The sequence below is a fragment of the Cataglyphis hispanica genome, chromosome 1, assembly GCF_021464435.1.
Source record: "Cataglyphis hispanica isolate Lineage 1 chromosome 1, ULB_Chis1_1.0, whole genome shotgun sequence".
Lineage (NCBI taxonomy): Eukaryota > Metazoa > Arthropoda > Insecta > Hymenoptera > Formicidae > Cataglyphis > Cataglyphis hispanica.
This window is the reverse complement of record NC_065954.1, coordinates 3,566,195-3,589,801: the sequence shown is the minus strand read 5'-3', so window position 1 is coordinate 3,589,801 and position 23,607 is coordinate 3,566,195. Positions and strand designations below refer to the sequence as shown.

The following is a 23,607-nucleotide window of genomic DNA, read 5'->3' as shown; positions in this document are numbered from 1 at the left end:
TTTATCAGTGTATAAAAATTCTGCTATAAATGTCCGCGCGGAAACACTGCATATTGCAGTAAACTTACTCGAGGCATCTGCTAACGAAGTTCACGAACAGCATGTCGGAGCACCGAAGGGCCATTGAGAGGTTCTTGCTACCTGCCCATCTCTTTTTACCTTTGCTATTTGTCACGCATCGCGGACTCCCTTTCTGATCTGTAATGATTTTAAAGTCGATTCTTTGAATTCGTTACGCCGCACGCGCTCACTTTTATCTTTAAGAGCGCTTCGAGTCCCGACATTGTACGTTAGCATTGTGAGTATAACTTACCGAAGAAGAGCCTGCGACGAGTTGCGTGACTGATAATGTGCTCTGGCGGCAGACCGAGAACCTCCATGATACAGGCGAGCTGCTCTATCTCGTCCTCGCCCGGAAACAGCGGGTATCCTGTGTACAGCTCAGCCAAGATACAGCCCAGGCTCCACATATCGATTGGCGTGCCGTAGGGAAGACCAAGAATCACTTCTGGACTTCTGTAAAACCTCGACTGTATGTACGTGTAGACGCGTTGATGACTATAACACGAGGAACCGAAATCGATGACTTTGATTGAGCTGCTACCTCGTTGTTTCAGCAATACATTCTCCTGTAACAACAGACATCATATATGAGAGACGAAACTCAGGATGATTAAACATGTGACGTGTATATAGTACGCGTGTACCTACCGGTTTCAAATCGCAGTGAATAATGTTCTCTCGGTAGAGCAGTCTCAGACAACTAATTAGCGAGTTGGCAAAACGGCGGATTAGACTCAGGCTGAATCCTTGATAATTATTTTTTTTGATTAACTCGTACAGATTCAAGCTGTAACGAAGAAAAACGATGGTTTTATTTTATGCATCCGGTTTTAATAAACTCGTGCAAGACTCGACTCCGCGTTATTGCGCTTACGACACCACTCACCTCATTAATTCGAAACTGATGCACAGGTGATTCCTGAAGTAAAAATATTCTAGCATATGTATCACATTGTGTTGCGAGTTCGCCTCCAGATCCTTCTTCCTAAGATGTTCCAAGATTCTTACTTCGATGAGAGCCTGATGATGGAACCTCTTTTTGTTCCTGCAAGGACAGTGAAAGTCGCACGCTGTTTAATAAAGAAACGACGCGGCATCGAAAGCGAACGGAAAATGCCGGATGTACGCTCGTTCATTACGCGGAATTGTTCTCGAATCATAGCTCGAAGTGAGTCATAACTCGCGAGATGACTGTACTTGCATTTCCACGTACCTGATAATCTTGATAGCGATGTGTTGTCCCGTTTTATGATCCAACGCTCGAATCACCTGACCGAAGCTTCCTTTGCCGATTACCTCCAAAATCTCGTATCTAAGAAGAATGCACATATAAGCTTCCAATAATTTACGCACGTGAGGAAACGTAGCAATAAAGTATAAAATGCAAAAGATAAAAAGAAAGAAAAACATTTAATACAAGCATATATGACGCAAATATTATGTGCATCTACTATTTTGAGCGAGAAAAGTAATCGTTGCGTGAACGTTTCTATTTTTCCCGCGTTTAATACAATCCATCACATATATTTCTGTGCGAATTCGCATCACTAGGCGTAGTTCTCAACCGCAATTTCTCCGCGAGAATAACGGAATTATAAGAATGCGAGCAATTGCGAGATTGCGATCCAGATTCGACTAGCGAGATCTCGCCAAGGAAGAAAAATCGAACGCTGAAACTCGATGAAAGAGGATAAAGCCTCACCTGTAGGAGATATGATCGTGCAGGATCTTGTTATAACTGCCGTTCTCGTCGTCGTAGCCTCCGTTCTGGGAGGAGACCTCTTCGCCGTGAATTTTGTTGGCCGATAAGCCCAAATACCAAATCTCAGAATACTTCTCGATCTCGGCGCGCTCGAATTCTGTCAGTCTAGAGCCGTAATACTTCACCGCTTCCTGGGGTGTCATTGGCAGCCTCCCGGCTATTTTTTTCCAAAACAGAAACATATATCAAATGATTACATCTTCAGGTGTTCGCGAGAGTGTTATGTAAGTTTTTTACAGCAGCAGTTTGCAAACTTTTCTGTGAATACGAACTTTTAGAACGACACCGTTCTTGCGTTTTCCTTAATTAATCTCAAATACAGAAAACTTTTAAAATCTTAATAAAAAATTATGTATTTTTCTTAAACTTCGTTTGGGGAATATGAATTGAGAACCAGTTTTTCTTTGGAGAATATAAATATTCTTTAATTAATATTGATTCTACGGAAAAAATTTTTATTAAAATTTGTTATTATTTTTATGAATCTGTATGAGAGAAAGGGAGAAATATTTTTATTAATTCACAGAATACGAATTGAGAATCGTCTTTTCTTCGAAGAATATGAGTAATAATTCTCTTCGTACAAGTCATAATTACTTACATTACGTGTAATTCGCGTCACCGTTATAGTACTTTGCATTTTCAAATATTCGCGTCTTAAATATTCGATCAACAACGCGAATTTAACTGACAACGCGTTTCCCACTTGTGCCATATAAGGTTCTCGCGATTCTCGTGTAATCATAGCGTTCTCACGTACCGTATACTTCGGGACAAGTAGCGCTGATGGGTTCATGCAGCGGCATACTATGAATGTTGTTGCTCGTGTTATTGGAGTTGTTAGCATTGTTGTTGTCCGATTTATCCACTCGCGTCGGCTTGGTATTGAAGAAAGACGGCAATTTCTGAAACAAATAGAAATTTTTTTTTTTTTTTTTACGTAAAAGCCTGTCCAAATAAACACATGTTATGAAAATTTGTAAGGGCGACCTGAGCTCGTAAAACTCGCAGATTTATCTACGCATGTTTCGTCGCGGCAATATTTTACAATCAACGAATTTTCTCAAGGGAATAAAGGACCAACATTATACGCCGTAATTCTAGTATGAAATGTTAACGTTAAGAGCCAGATGGATCGTTAATCTCGCGATTTCGCTCTAAAGCCGAAACGTAAAATTGATTAAGTTACATCCTTGCAATGACGTTTAACATTGGAATTTCAAACGATAGAAGTTTTTACCTAACAAAAGAGCCATCTCCAAACGAGAAAGTCTGCCAACATCCGCTTTATTACAATATATCAATGTACAGACCATAATTTCTCAAAGTATCTTCCGTTCGTTTCTCCGCACCGCAATTTTATGAGAAAATAACACCGCAATTATCCGCGTTCAATTTTCGCGTTAAAATTGCCCGAATCGCTTTTGTGGTGGCGACGATCGAAGCTTTTTTCTCGATGTGAAAGTGGTGCGACGCGGTATAATCTCTTAAAGAAAGTAGAACAAGACGCACACAGAGAGTACGAGCGTGCATATCGGCGTGTGCGAGCGTGTATACTGACCCCCCGATTTAACAAGTTTAATGACACCGAAGAAGAGTGACCCGGGACAATTATTTCTTCGCCGCGAGAAAGAGCCCGTTGAAACGTCGGCGAAGAGACGCCTTTCCGTACCAAGGGCAGTCACACCGGTCGCGAATGCATCTCGAATGACAATCAGCCTTCGCCGTTGTTCCCGGGTCTTGTGCCAGGGTCTCCGGTCGTTCATTGGATTTCCACGCGCGTCTTTCCGCCGATGTTAAATATTTATATACGACTGAACGCCGTCAATTGATCGCGGATGCCTGTTGCCGGTAGCGAGCACATCCGGCGCCAGGAAATATATTTACGGGAAATATCTTGGTATATAAGTTTATGGAGAAGAACGTAAACCTTATAATAGCGAAGCGATAAATTATCGCGATATATACGTGACGTCTTTTCGTGCAGACAAACAGATCAAATATGCCAGAGGATCATATGTTTTATCGGATGTTTTATTCCATTCTTTTTTAGATATTAATCTATTTATGCGTAATAATAAAAAAAAAAATAAAAATATTGAGTTGGTGAATTTTTATTTATCTATAAATAAAAGATAATAATATATATACGTGTGTGTGGAAATTTCCGTAGCGTTTAAATGTCTTGCAGGAGCCAGACACTTTGCGACGTGGATATCACGCTCACCTCGCCCCAGATGTAATATACTGTTAGTAATATTTATGCGCGACATTATGAGAAAGTATCGAAATAATGATTGCACTCCGTATGAATACTCAATTACTCTGCACAAGATTCCGCGCGTCGCGTTTACCTTCGCGAATGTATAATTTTCGTATGACCACGTATGAAATATATTGAAATATAAAAGCGCACGTTAACACGAATACTCTATCTCAATTAAACTCGATCACTCTAGATAGATCTCTTCGCAAAAGCATTTGATTTATGTGAAGGCGCGAGTAGCGACAAGAAACAATGCGATTTGGCGTCAATTGATCAGGCCTGACGGCAATTAAGGCCAGACGAATGTTGGCATAAATCCTCATTAAAGGGTCGCCAGACAGTTCACGAATGCTCTCACGCGTCCTTGTTGTCTTCTAGTCCTATATCGCTTTGTATCTACGCAATCGTATTGACCGTTGATTCGATCCTAAATTGTCGTGTAGAAGTATGTTATTACATGACTTTTACGACACCCGATCTAATGTTACGTATGTTACGTTATATGCGATAAATGTGGTTTGCGTTTCGTAAACAGGATTTCTCTACTCAAAGCTTGTAATAAGATTCTTTTTCTTCTTGAAAATTTCTTGATCTTTCAGATATTTTTGTTCAGATTCAGAAAAAATTTCAGATAGAGAAAATATTTTAAAGATATTTTTATTCAACTTCATAAAATAAATTTTTTTATTACATGTGTTTTCTAATGTTTTTCACTCATACAATGGAAAAACACGAGGCTCTTTAAATTTCAAATACTAGATATGTAAATGTACTGAAAAAACTGAATAACTTTCGTAAGATAAACATTTTTCACTTGCATATAATATTTACATTTTTTACCAAAAATGAAAATTGTAATAAAAAATATTATTGCATATTCAATATTTTATTAAGATAATAAATATATAATAGATATATATTTATAATATATTTCAAAAGCATAATTCACTTGGCTTGCCGACTGTTTACAAAAATGAAAGCAAAATTATCAAAGAGAGAATTTTTTTTTAACTCCATCCACTAATAAAATTCCATAAAAATTCCTTGATTTTTCCACGTACAAAAATAATTCTTGAAAATTCCAGGTTTTTCCAGGAAGCAGACACTCTGATAAATTTTGCGCGCAGTAAAAAAAACTTTGGCATTAAAAATTCAGAACTGAAAATGAATCGACGGCCGCGGCTCTCTCCTCTGACCTGGCGTAATGAAAAATTATTATCGGCCATCCGCTGCATAGCTCGGACCGGCGATACGCGGATGAGTTTCATGCGGAGCGAGGGAGATCGCGGCATAAATAAAAAGTCGCGAATGAATAACCGTGCAGTCCGGAGGCCGCTCGTATAAATTGTAATCTTACATTTATCTCTTCGCCCGTTTCTCTCTCTCTCTCTCTCTCTCTCTCTCTCTCTCTCTCTCTCTCTTTCTGTGCCTGATCGATCACAGCCTCTGAGAGGCTACTTCGTCGACCGACCGGAGGCTTCTCGCTGCCAAGCCTCGACGCAGTGTCGGACGCGCTTAACGTACGCATAAATAACACGCACGAATCGTGCCGCCAAGATTCACGTAATGAATCCGCTGTTCGACCCTCGGAGATACGCCAACGTCGAGAGCGCAGGCAGAGGAGAAACCTTGCCTTGCACAATAATGTAACATTGTTCCGCGGCGCGGCTTGAAAATAGATGGCCGCGTCTCGCTTTACAGTTTTCAGGAGAGCGGGACCAGTTAAATTGTGCGGTAAAGGGGAGAGAAATTTATCCAAGGACGCGAGAGCGAGCGCGGCCAATAACCGTGTATTTCTATCTACCGATCGCAGATAGGCATCACAATAATTCCCCACATCTCTCCCTGTTATGTATGCGGTTTACCTTGTGACATCTCCCGGTCTCGCGGCCGCCTTTCTAATGCTACGCGCTCGCCAACGCGAAACTGCAGCTGCTCCCTGCGATTGCATATAAAATACACGCGGTACTTAGATACGTGGGTCTCGCGGAGAGCCACGTGGGCGGTTGGTATCTCGGTATATATACATATATCGGAAGCACGACGGTGGAAACGTCATTCGGCCACGTGCGTGGTGTACAACGCACAAGAGAGGAGAGCTCATTAACCCGCGTACAACTGGAGCGCGGGGCTCATGTGTTTGTTAAGCGAACGCTTTGAAAGCAACTTATGCACGGCGGATACTCAAACGACGGCGCAGCAACGCGTTTTCACCGCACACTCAGACTTTAATTGTGCTTGCGATGCATCGTACAACATGCGTGAGTCGTACCGCACTTTCTCCGTGAGATTTCTTACGGATTTTCCAAATTTTTTTCGAGAGGAATGTCCCACGAGATATTTATATAAAATTAGAGATTCGCGAATAAAATTTTAGAAATAACTTTAGATGAATAATTTTAGATGAACGGATAATAGATTCTTGTATCTTTGGTTACGCCAAATATGGATTTTAACCGAATCCTACACAATACACATACCGTGTGTAATATACATAGTGGCAAGTTAGATAAACAGGAATTTCGGAAACTGTTATGGATACGCGTATCAGCATATCTCGTCGACCTACGAATCACGCGTTTGTAAAAGCGTCAGCTGTGTACTTTGTTCCATTCAGCAAATAACTCACGGGCAAATACTCATGACAGGTAAAAGCGATGCGATTCGAAATCATTTGCGTACGAGAGAAATTCTGTTAAATTTGTTTGGTATTCGCGTTGGAATGTAATAGTTCGACGAAACGCACACAATACAAAATAACTCTCATTCAATTATTATTTCCAAAGAGGCTCGGCACGTGCCACGAACAAAACTGTGCTTTCTCTCTTTCCCTTTTTCGCACTTACTGAAAGAGGTTTATTAAAACTTTCGGACATCAAATGTTTTGCTCAAACGAGTCAACGTCCAGTTGACGCCGCGTATTCGTAATCCCTAATATGAGGCAAATTCGTATCAATTAATTCCAATTACGCAAAGTCAAGACTGATCAACTGACAGCCAAAGAGATTGACACGTCACCGTTTGCGTTTTCACCATCGGAAGTGTCATGTATGATCTGAAATAATTTTAAAAAAATTTTTATATGTAACTTCTATCTATGCTCTATAAATATTATATTTTTTAAATTTCATAAATATATATTCTATAAATTCTGATAACTTTATAGAAAATTTCTTTCTAAATTAAAAAAATATAAATTATGAAAAAATATTTTTACTTTTTTCCAAAAAGAGATGAAAGAGAATGTATATATACACACACACGCATATAAAATAAATAACAAATTTCGATTGCAGTTTAATGCAAATTTATTTTCAAGCAGAAAGAAAAGAGGTTTTTTTTTTACTCTCTGATGCAAAATCTAATCGATAATCAAAATTGGAGTGAGTGCAATATTTATAAACGATTAAAAGTTTCTTTCCATTGTCGAGATTAGCTCTGCAAGCAACTGTTCGAGCTATTCCTTAGTCGTAAATTAGAAAGTGTTTTTGTTACAAATATGTACACGGTTTTGTAGAGCGAGGGAAGTGAAACCGCTGCCAGTAAACATTATAAATCACCGACTAATCTTACATTAACGACTTAATTTCGCGTGGCTATTAATAGGATCCCAAAATATGCCTAACTTCCTCACTAGAGAATCCACTATGGGCAGCTATTTGAACAGGTGCGACTCGTAGCTACGCGATTTGGCGCAACACCCAGTTGGTAAGATTTATCGTTCACAAAAATCTTACACTCTGTCTCGGAGTAATATTGGCGAACGATTATAAAATCAAGACACGAGAGTTAGCATTATTTAAACATTCTAATATTTAGATAGCGATCACTCCATTTGAGTTGCCAAGGCAAATCGAGCATTCCGTAAACACCGTTAAAAATATCCCGGGATTAAATCAAGTTTTCGCGTTTCGGTGCATTAATGTATATTTATTAAGAGAAACTATTTGCGCAAACGATATAAAATTCTCGTTTTTTTTTCGGCATAAAAAAAATCTAAAATAACGGTTCTCTATATTTGATGTGGAATATAATCCAGGCAACAAACAAAAAAAAATTATTTTCTTTGAATAGTTAATGCGCACTTCCGCGTTCACGATTAAACTAAAGTCGGATATGGTAAAGCAAAATCTGCGGATTTACCGTTAGTACTTTAATTAACGAAATTCGTCATATATATATATATATGCGTTATTTCTAATAAGCTTAATACATCGACCTCCCTCGGCGCGATTACACGGAGGATTTATTAACCATTGCGTATCGCTGCCGGTTCTATTAAAATAGGAAAAAAAAGGACCGCACTGTACGTATCCTCCTCGTTAGATAGGTCAGATATCTGAACTTTTGGAAATATTATCCTGGTTTGATCTCTTCTACGCTACGTGTATCCGCATACCTTCTTATACCTTTAATCTATTTAATCTACCTCGATTTAACGTTGAAATATGATTAAATCGCTAATCACGGTTAAATCACATGGTTAAACCGCACTAATTGCCATTTTGCGCCGAGTATTATACACGCGATTCCGTCGAATCAGCGAAAGCGAATACAATTCCGAAGTTCGTTTAAAAATGCCATTCATGCTTTTCTCTCTCTGCAATTTCTCTTCTTCGCTCGATCACGCACGGTTCCGGTTTAAAAACGTTCACAGCCCGAGGGACGATATCTTCCGAATGATATCCTCGAACGCTATCATTGACATGCTTACTAAACCGACTCACAGACTCGATTTGTCGTCACGTCTCGCGAACTCGACTTCGATCGAAAGTTACAACGCACCTACGCACATGCGTGTTACAGGTTGCACATCCTGGCCGTCATTGCGTAAGAGTTACACATAGCCGATCGCTTCCTTTTCGCGGAGCAAAAGGAGCGCAAACGCGACTAACCGGTATTTTCATCAACCGATCGCGCGTATATGTGCGTGTGTTCTAGGTAAATTTCATAATTATGTAACGGAGCCGACGCGATAAAAGCGCTCGTCGTGTAGGATGCGGATTTCTCTCCAGGATTACATAGAGATTACACGGCCGTTCGATCGTTTCAGCCGAGATTGATTGTGGTATTAACGTGATACCGTAGCTGCTAATAATCAACGATTCGTGAAACGAGAGTCTTGTAATTCGACGTTTTTTCAAAATCCCATTTCGTATTGGAAATGATTTGCAGGTGAATTACTACGTAGGTGCGCTATCGTATCGTTGCATAACGCTCCTGGATCTCGAATGTAATACTTCGATGAAGACGGATTTCTAGGAAAATCTTTTATCTCTCTTTTGTCTCTCTCGTGTCCAATTCTATCTTCAATATAAATTGTTCATTTAGGTAGAAAAATATCTATCAACGGCAGTCGATAAGATCCCCAATTATTATCATTATGATGACATTCAATGCGTTCGGAGATTATCAAAAGCACGGTGTAACGATTTGTTTAAGATTTATAGACTGCTGATTAGAAAAGACAAAACTGCGCATATGAAGTGTATGGAATAAATGTCAAACGTCCAAATAATGCATGTGACGCGAGCGATACACATTAAATAGTTATAAACCGAGAGCGACGCCGGATGACAGTTATGTTCCAAATAAGGTGACTTAATAAAAGCCCGCTTTATATTTAGACCATAATTATAGATCCATATTAGCGTCATATTATGTTAATTTATACGCGTTTCATGAAATATTCCATAGGTTTTGAGATAATCAATTTCAAAGGTATAACAATATATTTTTTTTTCGGTCATCGACGTTAGAGCTTTTTATCTCTTATTTTAAAACTTATGGAACCACAATCACTTCGATCCCATTTGAAAGATAATTTAATTTTCTACAACTTTTGTTTCGGTATTTTTACTTTTTATTAAAAACGCATACTTTCTCTGATATTTGTAAAAATAAAATAATCGTGATTTCAGAGATTTTTGGGCGCTAACTCTTTAAGAAACCATTTTTCGATTCATGTTCATCGAAAATTTTTTGTTCAATATTAAATTTCCTATAAAATCTCAAAGTCTAGCCGGAACGTTTGGGCCCACCTTGTATATAACCGAGCTGAGGGAATACAGTGGCACGGGGCGTCGTTGTGTGGCTTTCAAGTGGCAGAATGATTGCCAGAGAGGGAGATCCTGAGATCGAGTCTCATCCCCGTTATTTTCCCTCTGCTCGGTCAGGCTTACAATATGATTTATTCACGGAGAACTGTCGGGACGTATTTACGCGAATCAGGACAAAAGCTTCAAAAAGTGCGCGGGAGATAAAGAAAGAACGAGCTGCTTGTCGAGAAACAGAAAGAAAAGATAGCCTCACAACAGACGCACAATATATATTATTTACGCGGTTTATAAACTTATTTATTTATACGACTCTGCATTTCAAGCGATTCCGGGGACGAGGCGAGATATCAGATTCCGAGCAGGCCGAGATTACGCGTTTATGGATGAAGACCGGCAATTTCTCCGGGAAACTAACAATGGGGAAATCTATGATCGATCCTAACTGATCGACGCGTAGTATATCTTTCTCTCGCGAAACTGACCTCAAATAAAGCCTGCTAGAAAACATCTCCCGCTTCTTTTTACGCGCGCTCTCGGCGCGGTTTCGAATAATAAACTGGTTTTGGAATTCCGGCTCTCCGTCTTTCTTCATCCAGTCGATGAGTGCGGAGGATCGCGCGAGAGCGCCTTAATATGGCAACGAAACCTTTGCGTACGTACATGGGAACGACTAGACGAAGCGGTCGTCTCCATTTCCCATTAAATAGCCATCCCACCTTGATTATTTATAAATTTATAGGACATATAAAAAAATCTTTAGATCATGCAAACATTAAAACTGATATAATCTCGATATTGTAAGTTATACTTTTATTTCTGAGTTTATTGAGAAATAATTTTAAAAAGTTTTTATTCAATATTTTAAAAAATATATAATTTTATGTATAAGATATTTTTTCTTAACTAAATATTTTGAGTTTTCTCCCGTGTACTTCAATTTCATTTTAAAGATTTATAGCCATGCACGAACGATTCGCTGACGAGGAACAACGGGTCCAGCGATCGGAATGCTCGCGGAACTCGTGATGGAGGTCTTTATTACGATTTTTCCCGTGCGCTTCAACCCGCGGACAATGGAAACTGGAAAGACAATCGTGCGTCAAGCCCGTAGAAGCCTTTCATTGCTTAACAACTTCTGCGTATTGAAATTCAATCGCGCTTCGTGCAGCATCGGGGCTGCCTTTGTCGTTCGCGTCGTAGGCCGTGGCGACACAATTTCCGTCTCGGAGCAGGAATTCCATCGAATGTTGAATTCCCATTCCCTCGTCTTGGCCATCTTCGACGGTACAAAACGACCGGGGAGCAATTATTTCGTTGGGATTTATCGGTTGTCGTCGTTCTGACACGGAAATTTACCTCGTAAAATTGCGCTCTCTCAAGCTCGTCGCTTGTTTCTTGTTCAGTGTTTTCTTATTTGTAATAAAAAAATAATGCTTTTTCTCTTAGAAAATAAAATGATCTTTGGTTGGTAAAAATAACGATAATTAATAAATATAACAAAATGATGACAAAAAAACACGATACTTGATCATATTATTATAAAAATGTCATAGATAATAATTGACGCAGTAAAAAGTGCATTACACGTCGAAAAATAAATGCACTTCTCGTAGACTATGTATTCTTTAGATGACTGAGTTTTTTTTTTTTTCAAATCGACCTCGAAAAACTTGGGTGCAACCGGATGCGGCTGCGATCTCGCCCAAGGAAAAGTCGCACACGGCCTTCTTGTACACGTGTTCTCGGGGCGCACACGTGGTGCGTGTCGCCAAAGTGTCACATCAATGGTGTTGACATGTTATCGAACACGCGTATATACGTGCCTATGCACACGGCTATTGGTGTGCACGACGTAGTCCGAGCTCTCTTATCGTTCTCTCGGCGCCCCTCTGGATCACCGCGATGGTGTGCAGGGCGTGTGGTTTATGTGAGAGCACGAGCCACCGTGTGGCACAGCTGCCGAGAAATTGGTCGGAGAAGTTTCACCAACAGCCAGCGCCCAAAATTCTGACCGCGAAAAAGAAACGAGGATACGAGCTATCAGTTTCCATCACGCGCTGGCGTCTCTCGAATGTTTTCTTGTTCTCTAAAACACCTGCTATTTACGGCCTTTTACGTTCTTACGGAGGTTCTTCCTCCGGAGAATTTCTCTACGTTGGCAAGCAATATCCAATTGGCAAAGTGTTGATTTACGAGAGAATAGGGATTCTTGTGTGGATATTCAATTTTCATTTACATCTTTACAGCGTAAGCTATTATTGTTAAAGGTGATTTGTTTTATGAATATTTTCAATTTTTACAGAAGATAATCGTTCTTTAAAGAACGATTGCGTTTATAAAATCAATACTTTTTCAATTTAATATTAATCTCGCGTAGATTATGACAATTATCTCCAAGGCTCATCTCGACCGTTCTGTACGATATTGGCTGCGCATTAATAAGTCCCGGCTAATTAAATTCAATTAGTCAAAAGTAAAAGATTGATTTACGATCGCGCGATGATACATTTACGTAACGCGATCGCAAACAATGACTCGCCCATATCTGTGAGAAATATAGAGCCAAGGCTGGTCGCCTTGACACACAACGGAACGCTCACCTCAGAAACCGGAAAACGCTATTTGCCCGGTCTTAACGATGCGTTTTGCAACGGCATCTTGAAGAACAACGGCAACTATTGCGACAATTATTTTATTCATTAAACGTAACAGATAACAGCACAATGTACACGTTAGGGAAACACATTAATGAACAGTCAGTTAATTTCAGAGAAAAAACAACTTTACCTATTTCTCATTCTAAGAAACAATGATAATTGTCGCGCAGCGACAAAGTTTCATCGTTAGGTGCCGATAAGATGATTCGAATCAGCTCTTGGACAAGTAACAAAAAATCGAAAATAATTTCACGCGAATATCCTTGGACATATACAGATAAAGAAAAAATGGAGAATAATCTTGCGTAACGCATTATTATGACGCGAGTGAAAAATCACGTGTCAAGGTACATCGTAAAAAGTCTCGAATTCCACAGGTGTGTCAGGTGCAGTAATGGATACACCTCTGTCACATGTAATTCTCGCACGCGTCGTGCGTTAGAGACATATAAACCACGCCGCGATATAAAAAGACGACAGGTCGCGAGCTTTTAATGACGCGCGTTCTCGCGAGTCTTCGAATTCCAAGCGACCAGCTGTTCCATAACGATCGCCCGCGGACGTTTTCAAAAGACATTTGACGTATTCCGGATATGCTTGGAAGGGGAGAGACGCGAGTCTCTCTCGCGTGCGCATCGTGAGTAATAAACGTTCGTTTCAAGGAGAAACATATCCAAGGAAGGATAATGTTGCGTTATTGTTGGATACACAACTCGTAAATCTATAAATTGATAAGTCATTCTCGCAAAGTGGGATCTCTTGAAAGGATACGTGTATCGAGCATGGAAAGAATTAAGCAAGGCATTTAATGACGAGTATTACAAAGACTGCGATCGATCAATTATTCCCATCCAATGTTATCGATTGACGACGCATTCTCGAGGGACCGCAATTTCCGTCGCAAAGATGTGTGTCACGTAAATAAGACTACATAATACGGCTGGTGTGCTTTCAAGCGTAACTAACCGGTATTTAAACCCGTCTTTATCGCGCGATTTATTATAGGTTTCTCTCGTTACCGAGTTAGATTGCCGTAGATGAGTTATTAACCAAAAACTTCATCGTTAGTAGCCGTACCCGGTATTAGCCTCATCAGTTTCGCCGTTCTAAAATAAAGGCGTAATGTTTATTAAGAATCTTATCAGATAAGCGTAAGGAGTAAAGCAAAAATTTTAGCCAATCAATACTTAGCGATAGTGTCTTAAATCGTGCAGGGTCATTTCGAATCGTAAAGTGCATCGAGAGATTTATTTCTGCTTTACAAGTCTCCATTTTCACGATATATAACGGTAACATAGGTATTTTTCTTCTCGGATGTGAGCGCGTTCCTTATATCGGCAACGAAATTCGTATGTCTACTTCAAATACAATCGATTAATAAGAATGGATTAATAACGCTGTGTATTTATGCATTATGAAGGAAGAGGCATGCGAGAAGACCTCGGGATTCCAAGCGTGTTACCTCGCGACTTATACACGCGTGTCTCCTCAAGGTTCGCCCGCCTCTGTGTTTATATCGGTCTCCGATTGAAGCCCGACTCTATCTCGATATACAGAGATGCGTACGCACGATCCGACGGAAGTCACGTGACGCGCGCTCGCACGGCCCACCGGAAGCGACATGGATCGACAGACGAACGTCCCGCAGTCCCATTATGTAAGAGAAAGAAACGCGCCGGCCTCCACGGGCAGTTTAATGGCGACCCTGACTACTTATTATCGGTCTTTAACGATCAGCAATCAGCGGCGAATCATCAGAACGGTTCCATTAACCCTCTGTGATCCCTCGACACTAACGGGACACGCGTGATACGCGAGCGTTTCTTCAGTATAAGGAACGATATTAATCCTGGCCAGCGGCTACTCCTCTCGCCTTTCTTGCAATGTTTTTCTTGTTCTCCGATACCGAGAATAGGCACGATAGTGCCTATCGCACATGTGCTGCACTCGTGATAAGCGGTAATTATACTCCGAAGACGTGAGACAGAAGTTATTGTTTTTTCAAAGTACGCTCGGTCGATAGGTAGTTTCAATAAATTTGTAAAATTGCAGTTTTAATCTTATAGATTAATCAAAACCTCGTATTAATTTTATTGCGGCGCAATAAAAAAAAACAGTCCAGAAAATAAAAGCCTTTAGTGGAACAGTGCGTTAACGTAATCAATTGTGGAAAATCACATACGCAGTTTACGTGCACGCAATCGCAATTTCCGAGAGCGCGAAAAGAAATCGCGTCGCTTGTCATTTTTCCATGAGAAACATCTCACGGTGTCTAGAAAATTTTCGGAAAAATGACAAAGAGAAAATATTATGATATCTAATGAATATACAAAAGTGCCAATTTCTTTTTTACTATATAATTTTATATCTTACTTAAAAATAATAATCCTCAAAAGTAACGTTCTCTTTTATCAAAAAATAATAAAATAAAAGAATAAAAAAAAATTTAATCGAAACATTAAAACAATTTTATAATAGAAAAAAATTGACTTTTCCGGTTTAAAACTATGCGCGTTCTTTTCAGCTCTCAAATACAGTGTATACGTATGTAAGCGTGGGTGCGTAGTCAGTATTTTGGATTCATTTCGTACCAGGTACAGAATTTCGCTGATAGACAAAACCGGTTATTTTGTCGCGACTAGGAACGAAGCTACTGGTATAGTTCATCGTCCTTTTGTCGCCAACTCGAATGCCCTCGTCGGCAACCTTACCGAGGCGAGCGAGCGCGATGCGTGTTTAGCGTCTACACATCGGCGCACCGATAACGCATCGCCGCCTGGTATCCTCCTCCTGTCGGTGGTCTTATAATTGAACCGGCTAATGAATATTTATACCTTAGCCCGATTATACGGCCTCATGTGGAAGCGTGTTCGCACGTTGCTGATAGTTGCGCGTGTTGATCGTGGATCATTAGAAATTTAAACGTCGTGAATTAGCCACGGCCTGTCTTCGTTGTACGCGAACTGGATATCGTAGCTCGAAGCGATGAAGAGAGAATGAGAGAAGGCAATTACAAAGATGGGCTCTGTCTTGTGTGAATTACAGGAAAGCTCTTCCTCAGTTGTTTGACACATCCTACTTTATGTGTGTTTGCTTACTTCAAACATTTTTTTTTTTTTTTTATGAATATATTTTTATGAACATAAATATCTTAAGTTTAGTATTTCTTTTTTTCCTCTTTTATCTTATATGTGTCATATTATTAATTCAACTTTCGTACTTTATCCTTACTTTAGGATTTACAATTGTTTTCTTAATACATGCTTTACGCGTTGACACTTTATATTTCGAATTACTAAACTTAGTAAAGTAAGTAAGTCCAACTTATTCCAACTCGAAATTCACTTGGAAATTGAACCAATAGTAACGTCAAAGTTGTAATTCTAGGTCGAAGTCGATATAAATCAATGTTTCATTAACATCGCTTTTCCGAATCGAACAATAGCCGTTAATAGTGTTGGCGATATACAGTTTCTCATTGTCATCTTCACTCACACTGATTTACCGATTCGTGTTCGCGTACACGCGCGATCACGAAACGCACAACGGCAAGCTTATAATCGAACGGATATCTCCATTAGCATAGTCGTAACCACCCGAGACCCACATATGCATGGAGTCAAAGTGCGTATGGAGATAACGGTACATCAGCTATGCGCGTGTGTTGTTTGCGCGTGTGCACGCCGAGAGGAGAAACGCCTGTGTGAGCTATGCGTTTCCGCATGGCCGATGATGAGATCCGACGAAGCAACCGATACTGCGGCTAATCAGACAGCCGTTTGTACAGCCGCGTTTTAGTCCCGCTGGCAAGCGTGAGATTTTACTTCGCGCGCAACTCGACGTTCCATCGACAGAAAGTCTCGTGTAGCAAACACTGCGCGAGCGACTATATGTAGTATCAAATACAAGTACATCGATTTTAGAATTAAGTTAAAATACTAAAAACTATATTGAGGAGGGAAATATCAAGAATTAAAATAATAAATATATCCTAAAAAAATTGAGTAATTTTGAAATAGAATAGAATAATCTTAAGAGAGAGAGTAAATGGCTGCGGCATATCTCTGGAAATCTTGATACGTCCTTCTCGCTTAACGTGACAATTGAATATATTTTCCATCGCGGCGAATCGTTTCGTAGAAAGCAAAGATATACTTCATGCCCGCTGGCTACGCGCGAGAAGATCGCAAGTGAGTTATAATGAACACTGACGGCGGCCGCCGATTGTTTGCGGTGTCATGAAGGCGTCGCATTGTCTCTTGCTTAACAAGCGCGAGTACGATTATTAAATACGGCATCGTGTCTCAATTCTTGCTTGATTGCGAATCTTTATATTTATTTCGTCGACGGTCATTCATCGCGTGTGAGAAAATTGTAGGACGAAGATGAAAATATTATATTAACAATAGGATACATGCATTACGTAACGTAAGTGTGTATCCTATTATGTAATGGTTTAGAGATAAGATAAAAAAGACGTGCAGTTTCTCTCGAAGAATACGCGACACACGGCTATCTCATTTAAGTCACATTTAAGAAGGAACTGGATAAATCAGCTGATTTAAAAGTTAATAAATCTAATACACTTCGAAATTCATGAACTTGACATTGCGCAAAGCCACTTTTTAACCTTTTAAAATATAAAGTTAATAATTAATGTGTGAATTAAAAGATTTATTCTGTAGAGTATTTAATTTCAAAATCATCAAATGTTATCTTATATCGAATTAACTTTTTTATAGTCACTATACCATAAAAAATTTATAGTATATGAAAATTCATGAAAATAAAAATTTTGATTCTACCGGGTAAATTAATAATTCAACTCATAAATTAATCATTAATTTTATATTTTGAAAGATCCTTTAAAAGTGTTTTGCACAATGTCAAATCCATGAATCTCAAAATATATCAGATTTATTAACTTTTGACGTCCTGTCTTTATTAAAGCATGCAATTCCATTAAGAAATATATATATATATATATATATATATATATATATATATATATATATCATCGTTTAATAAAATTGTTTCAAGTATTAAAACGCAATAATAGGCATAAAATGAAATAATTAATAATCAGTCGAGTAAGAGAACCTATTGTGTCATATCCTTGAACGTCAATATTGACGCCCTTACGTCTCAACAGAATTACGGAGACGCGGTAACTTGGGAGAAATGTTGCGTTTCTCTTCCGTAAGACTAGGCGGAAAAACGCCGGTGTGCATTTGTTAGCTCGATTGCTAATCTCGGCGTTGTGTTACTTTTGTCACCAGGATCGTTAGCCCGTGGGGGTAGCTGGCAGGTAGCGTATTTATGTTATCGCGAAATCCGAGATACAATGCGAGGCGATCAGGTTACAGCGCCTTGTGCGCAACGATTATACTGAAGGCTTCTTATGGTCGCGTGACGTTCTCGTGCGTACTTTGGCGGCGCGTTATTGTGTTACAAACGCAACCGTGACAACTTTATTAAAATACGCACTGAATCCTTGATGCCGCATTCGATCGCAGACAAATTGCGAACAATCGACCGTCGTCTCCTACGTCAGAGAGAGAGAGCGCGCGTCGCCTAATGTACTTGGCGGATTTAATTAGCGGGTGGAGCAGCCACCTGTATTTCCAATTACTGGAGCTCCGGTGTCCGAAATCCCACAAATACCTCGTTAGCTTAAAATGCAATTTTGCAATTTGCACGCGAAACAATTAAGCGTTACAATAAAACAAAATAAAATAAAAAATACATCAACAATTAATTATCACTCATTACGCAAAAACGATATAAAGTTAATAATAAAAATATGCAAAATGCAAGAGATAGAAAATTCTCTCTCGGAATTAAATAATTCATGAAATTGAGTAATTTTATTGCTGGTCACATGAAGCGCAGCAGGAAAAACTCATCTCATCAATATTCAGCTACGATTCGGCGTTCGAGCTTTGATTATTCGAATCGTAATGAATATAAGAGCGAATTGGCGCACGACGCGACGAAATTTATTTTCATATATATTATTGCGAGAACAAAGATAGACATAACAGAGCCATATGTAACCAGACACTGTAATTTTGATTAGAGCAATCGGTGGTGCAACGATACATGTCGACCATATATACAGATGCATGTCAACGAGGAATCCATAACAATTATTGGTATACAAACTTTGTCCTGGGATAGATCGCGTACAATTACATAATATATAATACGAACATTTCTTTGCATTTCTATACACGCTCTCTCGTTCGAGGATTTTAAAAAGTGCACATATACACATACATATATGCAAAACATATGAGTTAGCACATTCGAATTAAATTGTTCATGCGCATAAATAATTAAATTCGTTTAAATTAAATTTTCCATTGATTAATATTTCATATTTCTTTCTCACACAAACTGCGTCATCAATCAAGTAGAATGATTTATATGTTCGATTGCTTCGAATGATTAAGATGACGGTATGTCTCGCATAAAATCTCCCGAGGCGTGTAAATCTATCCAACGAGTTACGTATAAATTATCATAGCATTCTTATATAAGTCCCTATATTGCAAGATATTTGATATTAATTAGATTACACATTGTATACATATTCGATATTGATTGCATGATTGTTTTCTGTAATGCCAAACGTGAAGATTGCGAAAAATAATTTTGCAAAAAACAGAGTTAAATGAGTATTATATATATATACAAGTAGAAATTAGATTTAAAAAATAATTGAAGATTATTGAAATTAAATTAAAAAATTATAAGTTTAAAAATTTTCATCTCATTGTAAAATTAGAGATAAATCACCTTCTTTCCGATCAGCTGGTCTTTGTAACATTCAGAATATACATTGTGAGTAGCACGCCTGTATCTTTGTTACGCCATGCCGACGATGTCTCGAAGAGACGTGAGTCACGTCTCGTTCCGGAAAGGGCACCGGTCTCTGTACGAACCATTTATGCCGAAGACATCCCCCGGGTTCGTCTAAAGAAGAGCTTATAATCATAATCGACCTATCCTTGTAAAGACCCCAACGATCAATATCTATTATATGTCAAATATCCGGGCACCGTTGTTACTATTGAATGTGGATATTAATATTATTATTATTCAACTTACATTACATTCATTATAATAAAGGCTACATCGTCAAATAAAAAACATTGACATAAATCAAAATAATTTTTTAATATATCCTGACTAAGAAAAGATCATTAGAGAAAATTAGAGAAAATCAATAAAGGCAAAAACTGCATAATAATTATTCTCTCGTAAGTAAGTGCAATGGAGGAGCACGTAAATCGGTGCCTCGGGCTTAAGCTGACTAATGCTTTCGTTTTACAAAATGACAGCAATCGAAGGAGTCGAGCGTTGGCTTTTGCGCCCGTCACGGTTGCACAAACGCTGTACAACAATTAGCCACAAATCTCGCGCCGGACTTTCTAAATTCACGTATGAATTAGTGCGAGAGCTCGATAAATCACGACGTAATATACTCGTATCGAGTAAGAGTAACGGTGAATCACGCCTGTAACATGCATATGTCTGTCTCTTCGAGAAATGCAGGTAGACACAAAGCGCGCTACGATTGTAAACCGCGAAGTAAAGAGTTCTTTCGTCGCACATACATATGTATGTATTTGTACGCGGGTTGACTCTTTTGTATGTTGTGTATGCGCAAACTATTCTTCAAAACCGCGACGCGCATAGAGGGATCGCGGTCGCATATAATTGCGTAACGCGCGAGCGCAACGAAATCCGATCGTCTCGGTAATGTAATGGAGAGACGCGAAAAAAAAAGGGGAGAAAAAACGCGGAAAGGCATTAAAGAGACAAACGACGATGACGTGGCGATTCCGTGTCACAGAGGTGCAAGAAATGATACAGCGGCGGAATCGAGGTCGCGACGGGTCGTAATGACAGTTCGGAACGAACAAATTAACCGCGGTGACGGCATCGGCCGCGGGCCACTAGAAAGGTACCTCTTTGTATCTCTTAACGAGTATGTTTGGCGCGGGATGATTAATTTTCTGCTTCGACCGGCAAACTGCAGACACGCCGACGATATCGCCCAAGGTTGCGATATTAATAAGCGCAGGTTTTAACATATAAAAAGGAACATAATTTATAAATTAAACTGAATTAATGAAAAGGAGAAGCGTTGCGGTGCTGCATCGTGGAGAAAAAAATTAATTCCTGATTTTTTATTCATTTATGATCGATTTTTATAATTTGTTCTAAGTTAGACATAATACTTTTAATTGCATCCACCGTCGTGCACGAGATATATAACATAATACGGAAACAGCGATTGCGATCTTATTGTGGCCATTTCGCGCCCCAAAGGACGACGAAATCGAGCGCAAGAAATTGAATGCCGTTTCATGACGTTTCAGCGACGGATTTGGCCGAAACCGCAACGGGGAACAAGACGATTGTCCGTGCACGTTCAGGGACACAATTTATCGCGACCTAACAGGTAACTGAGGGCAACAATTTTCAATTAGTTCCGTTTGAGTAACGTCGCGGGCGAGTCCGCATTCTCTCTCTCTCTCTCTTTTTCTCTCTCGCTTCGTAAATTCCAGACAAAACCGTTAAGAAAAATTGCGGCGGGTTTCGTCGCGATCGAAGCCATCGATACGAACGCTACTTCTACTCTATAAATTTATGCGGACACTCGATAAACGCATGCGCAAGCGCGTAATTTTCCTCGTTAACACAATGGTCAATAAAATCCTACGTGCGCGGCCCGCGTACACATTGTGACCCCCCCTAACTATGATAAGTCTCGACGCGCGTGCAAACGATCTCCGATCCCCGATCGCGTCATCGACGAGAGGTCTCCTTTATCCCGCTCCTTTCATGTCACGCAGCAAGCTTTCGAATAAAGACATAAAGTAGAATAGTAAAATCTCATTCGCTGCTTCTCCGCAATTAATCTCTAAATAAATACTAAACTTTTGTCGCAAAGTATATCAGGGATGATAAAAATATCGAATCACGCTTTCTCGCGGTTACGTTTTTTTATTGTGCGAAAGTTGCGGGTTCAGCTCTCCTTTTATGCGGCATGAGAGAGAGCGAGAGAGAGAGAGAGAGCGAGAGAGAGAGAGAGAGAGAGAGAGAGAGACAGAAAAGTAGAACTAAACTCTAAACGGTACTTTATACTGCATCCAATAAGTCATGCACTGAATAATGTCATGTGCCTGTGTACGAACACCCAAAGAGAAGTACAGGCGTATAGATATCGCGAAGCGGAAGGGACAAGCCGATTCCTTCAGCACGCACGCCCGGTGGATGCGAACGGATTAATGGGCAATAAATTCAAGCGCAGGACCGGTTAATTATCGCAGTCATCTGCGAGGCCCGAGATGACGTATCGCACGGCTGTGATCAATATAAGCGTGCATCTCGTCCCTTCCACAGTCGCGTTGGTTGGTATAGCTTACCTCGTGAGATACGGGGTTGTTTTTGTTACGGCCGGTGTTGGATGCGTTATTAATGGACGAGAGCGTGGTGAGGGTCGCCGTGCCGACGCCACCGACCGTTTTCTCGCTGACCTTCGTACCTGCGCCGCCGACATCTTTGTGCAACGTTCCAGGACTCTGTAATCAGAAAGAACGGATGCTCGTTATAGCGAAATGGGATACGGAGATCGTTAAGTAATAATTATATTTATGGTTATATAATAAAAGGAGTATAATTATAGTCACTTCAATGTTAATAATTGAAATATTAATCTCTGATATTTCAATAAGCAGTTTGATAAGTGAAAATGCTTATAAAATAGTTATATGACTATTCTTTTACCATCATTTCTATTGTATTAAAAAAAAAAAATATGAGAAACGTGTTTCCCGTCACAAAAAAAAAAATGACGTTACGATCGCGCTTGAAGAAACAATTAATAATTAACGGACCCGCAACCTCGTTCTTGTATTAAGGCCATCGCAAGAAAAAGATAAAAATAAAAACTAATTTATTATCTTCACCCAGCAAAGTTTCGTCGCGCATCGTCGCGCAATTATTTCGATATTCTAGCGAATAACGCAGTCTCTTTTCGATTCGCCTATTTTCGCCTACCACAATTTATCTCTGCATTCTCTTATCTTCTTTCGCTCTTCTCTCTCTCTCTCTCTTTCTCCCGCAGACTAAACGCACGATTTAGTAATCAGAGACAAAGCATTAACGTGGGTGGCTTCTTGGACCGCGAGTCGAGCACAGAGCGTCGGTATCGGCGGGAACACGTGTGCGGATGCGCATCGTTGCACGTGTGCGTGCCGCGAGCGTCCGCGATAAGCAAACCGATAAGCGCGCCGAAGAAATGACGCCTCGGGCGATTACGATTCTGACGCTTTGCTCTCGTTTATATCGCGCGATCCTCTACGATGTACGCACGAATGTCGATCCCTGTATTTAATTTCACAGTAGAATGACAGATGTATAAATTTTCACTTTTTTCTGATTATCATTCTTTTCGAAATTCGCGAATATTTTTTTATATTCAAAGAGAATGAATACACGTGTCATAAACTCTTCGTAAGTTTTTACTCTTTTATATAAGCAGCCGTTTTATAAAAATTCGGCGCTAATAAATATTTAATAATATAATTTATCGAGATCGTTGTATAATCGATTTTGCATGCATTTTTTTTACGGATCAAACAGAATCAGGCCAGCGGAAGAAGCGGAAGAGATCGACACGTCCGTCTCCTTTTTTCGCGCATGAATAACATCGCACGCTTGATATATTTAGAAAATTGATGACTGCCACGTGGACACGTCAGAAAATAATCGGACGTCTTTGCA

At 39.6% G+C, this 23,607-nt stretch overlaps 1 protein-coding gene across 5 annotated transcripts in view; it reads right to left on the bottom strand.

Annotated features, from left to right (window-relative positions):
• LOC126852706 (probable serine/threonine-protein kinase dyrk2) overlaps positions 1-23,607 on the bottom strand; it is a 142,953-nt gene that overhangs the window by 5,017 nt on the left and 114,329 nt on the right. For all 5 annotated transcript variants that reach the window (XM_050597770.1, XM_050597779.1, XM_050597761.1 and 2 more), the window contains 8 exons: positions 22,248-22,403; positions 2,586-2,730; positions 1,766-1,982; positions 1,277-1,375; positions 950-1,108; positions 712-850; positions 314-629; positions 69-198 (listed from right to left, as the gene is read on the bottom strand). In XM_050597770.1, coding sequence (XP_050453727.1) covers positions 69-198; positions 314-629; positions 712-850; positions 950-1,108; positions 1,277-1,375; positions 1,766-1,982; positions 2,586-2,730; positions 22,248-22,403 — 1,361 coding nt within the window. The remainder of the gene's footprint in view (positions 1-68; positions 199-313; positions 630-711; positions 851-949; positions 1,109-1,276; positions 1,376-1,765; positions 1,983-2,585; positions 2,731-22,247; positions 22,404-23,607) is intronic.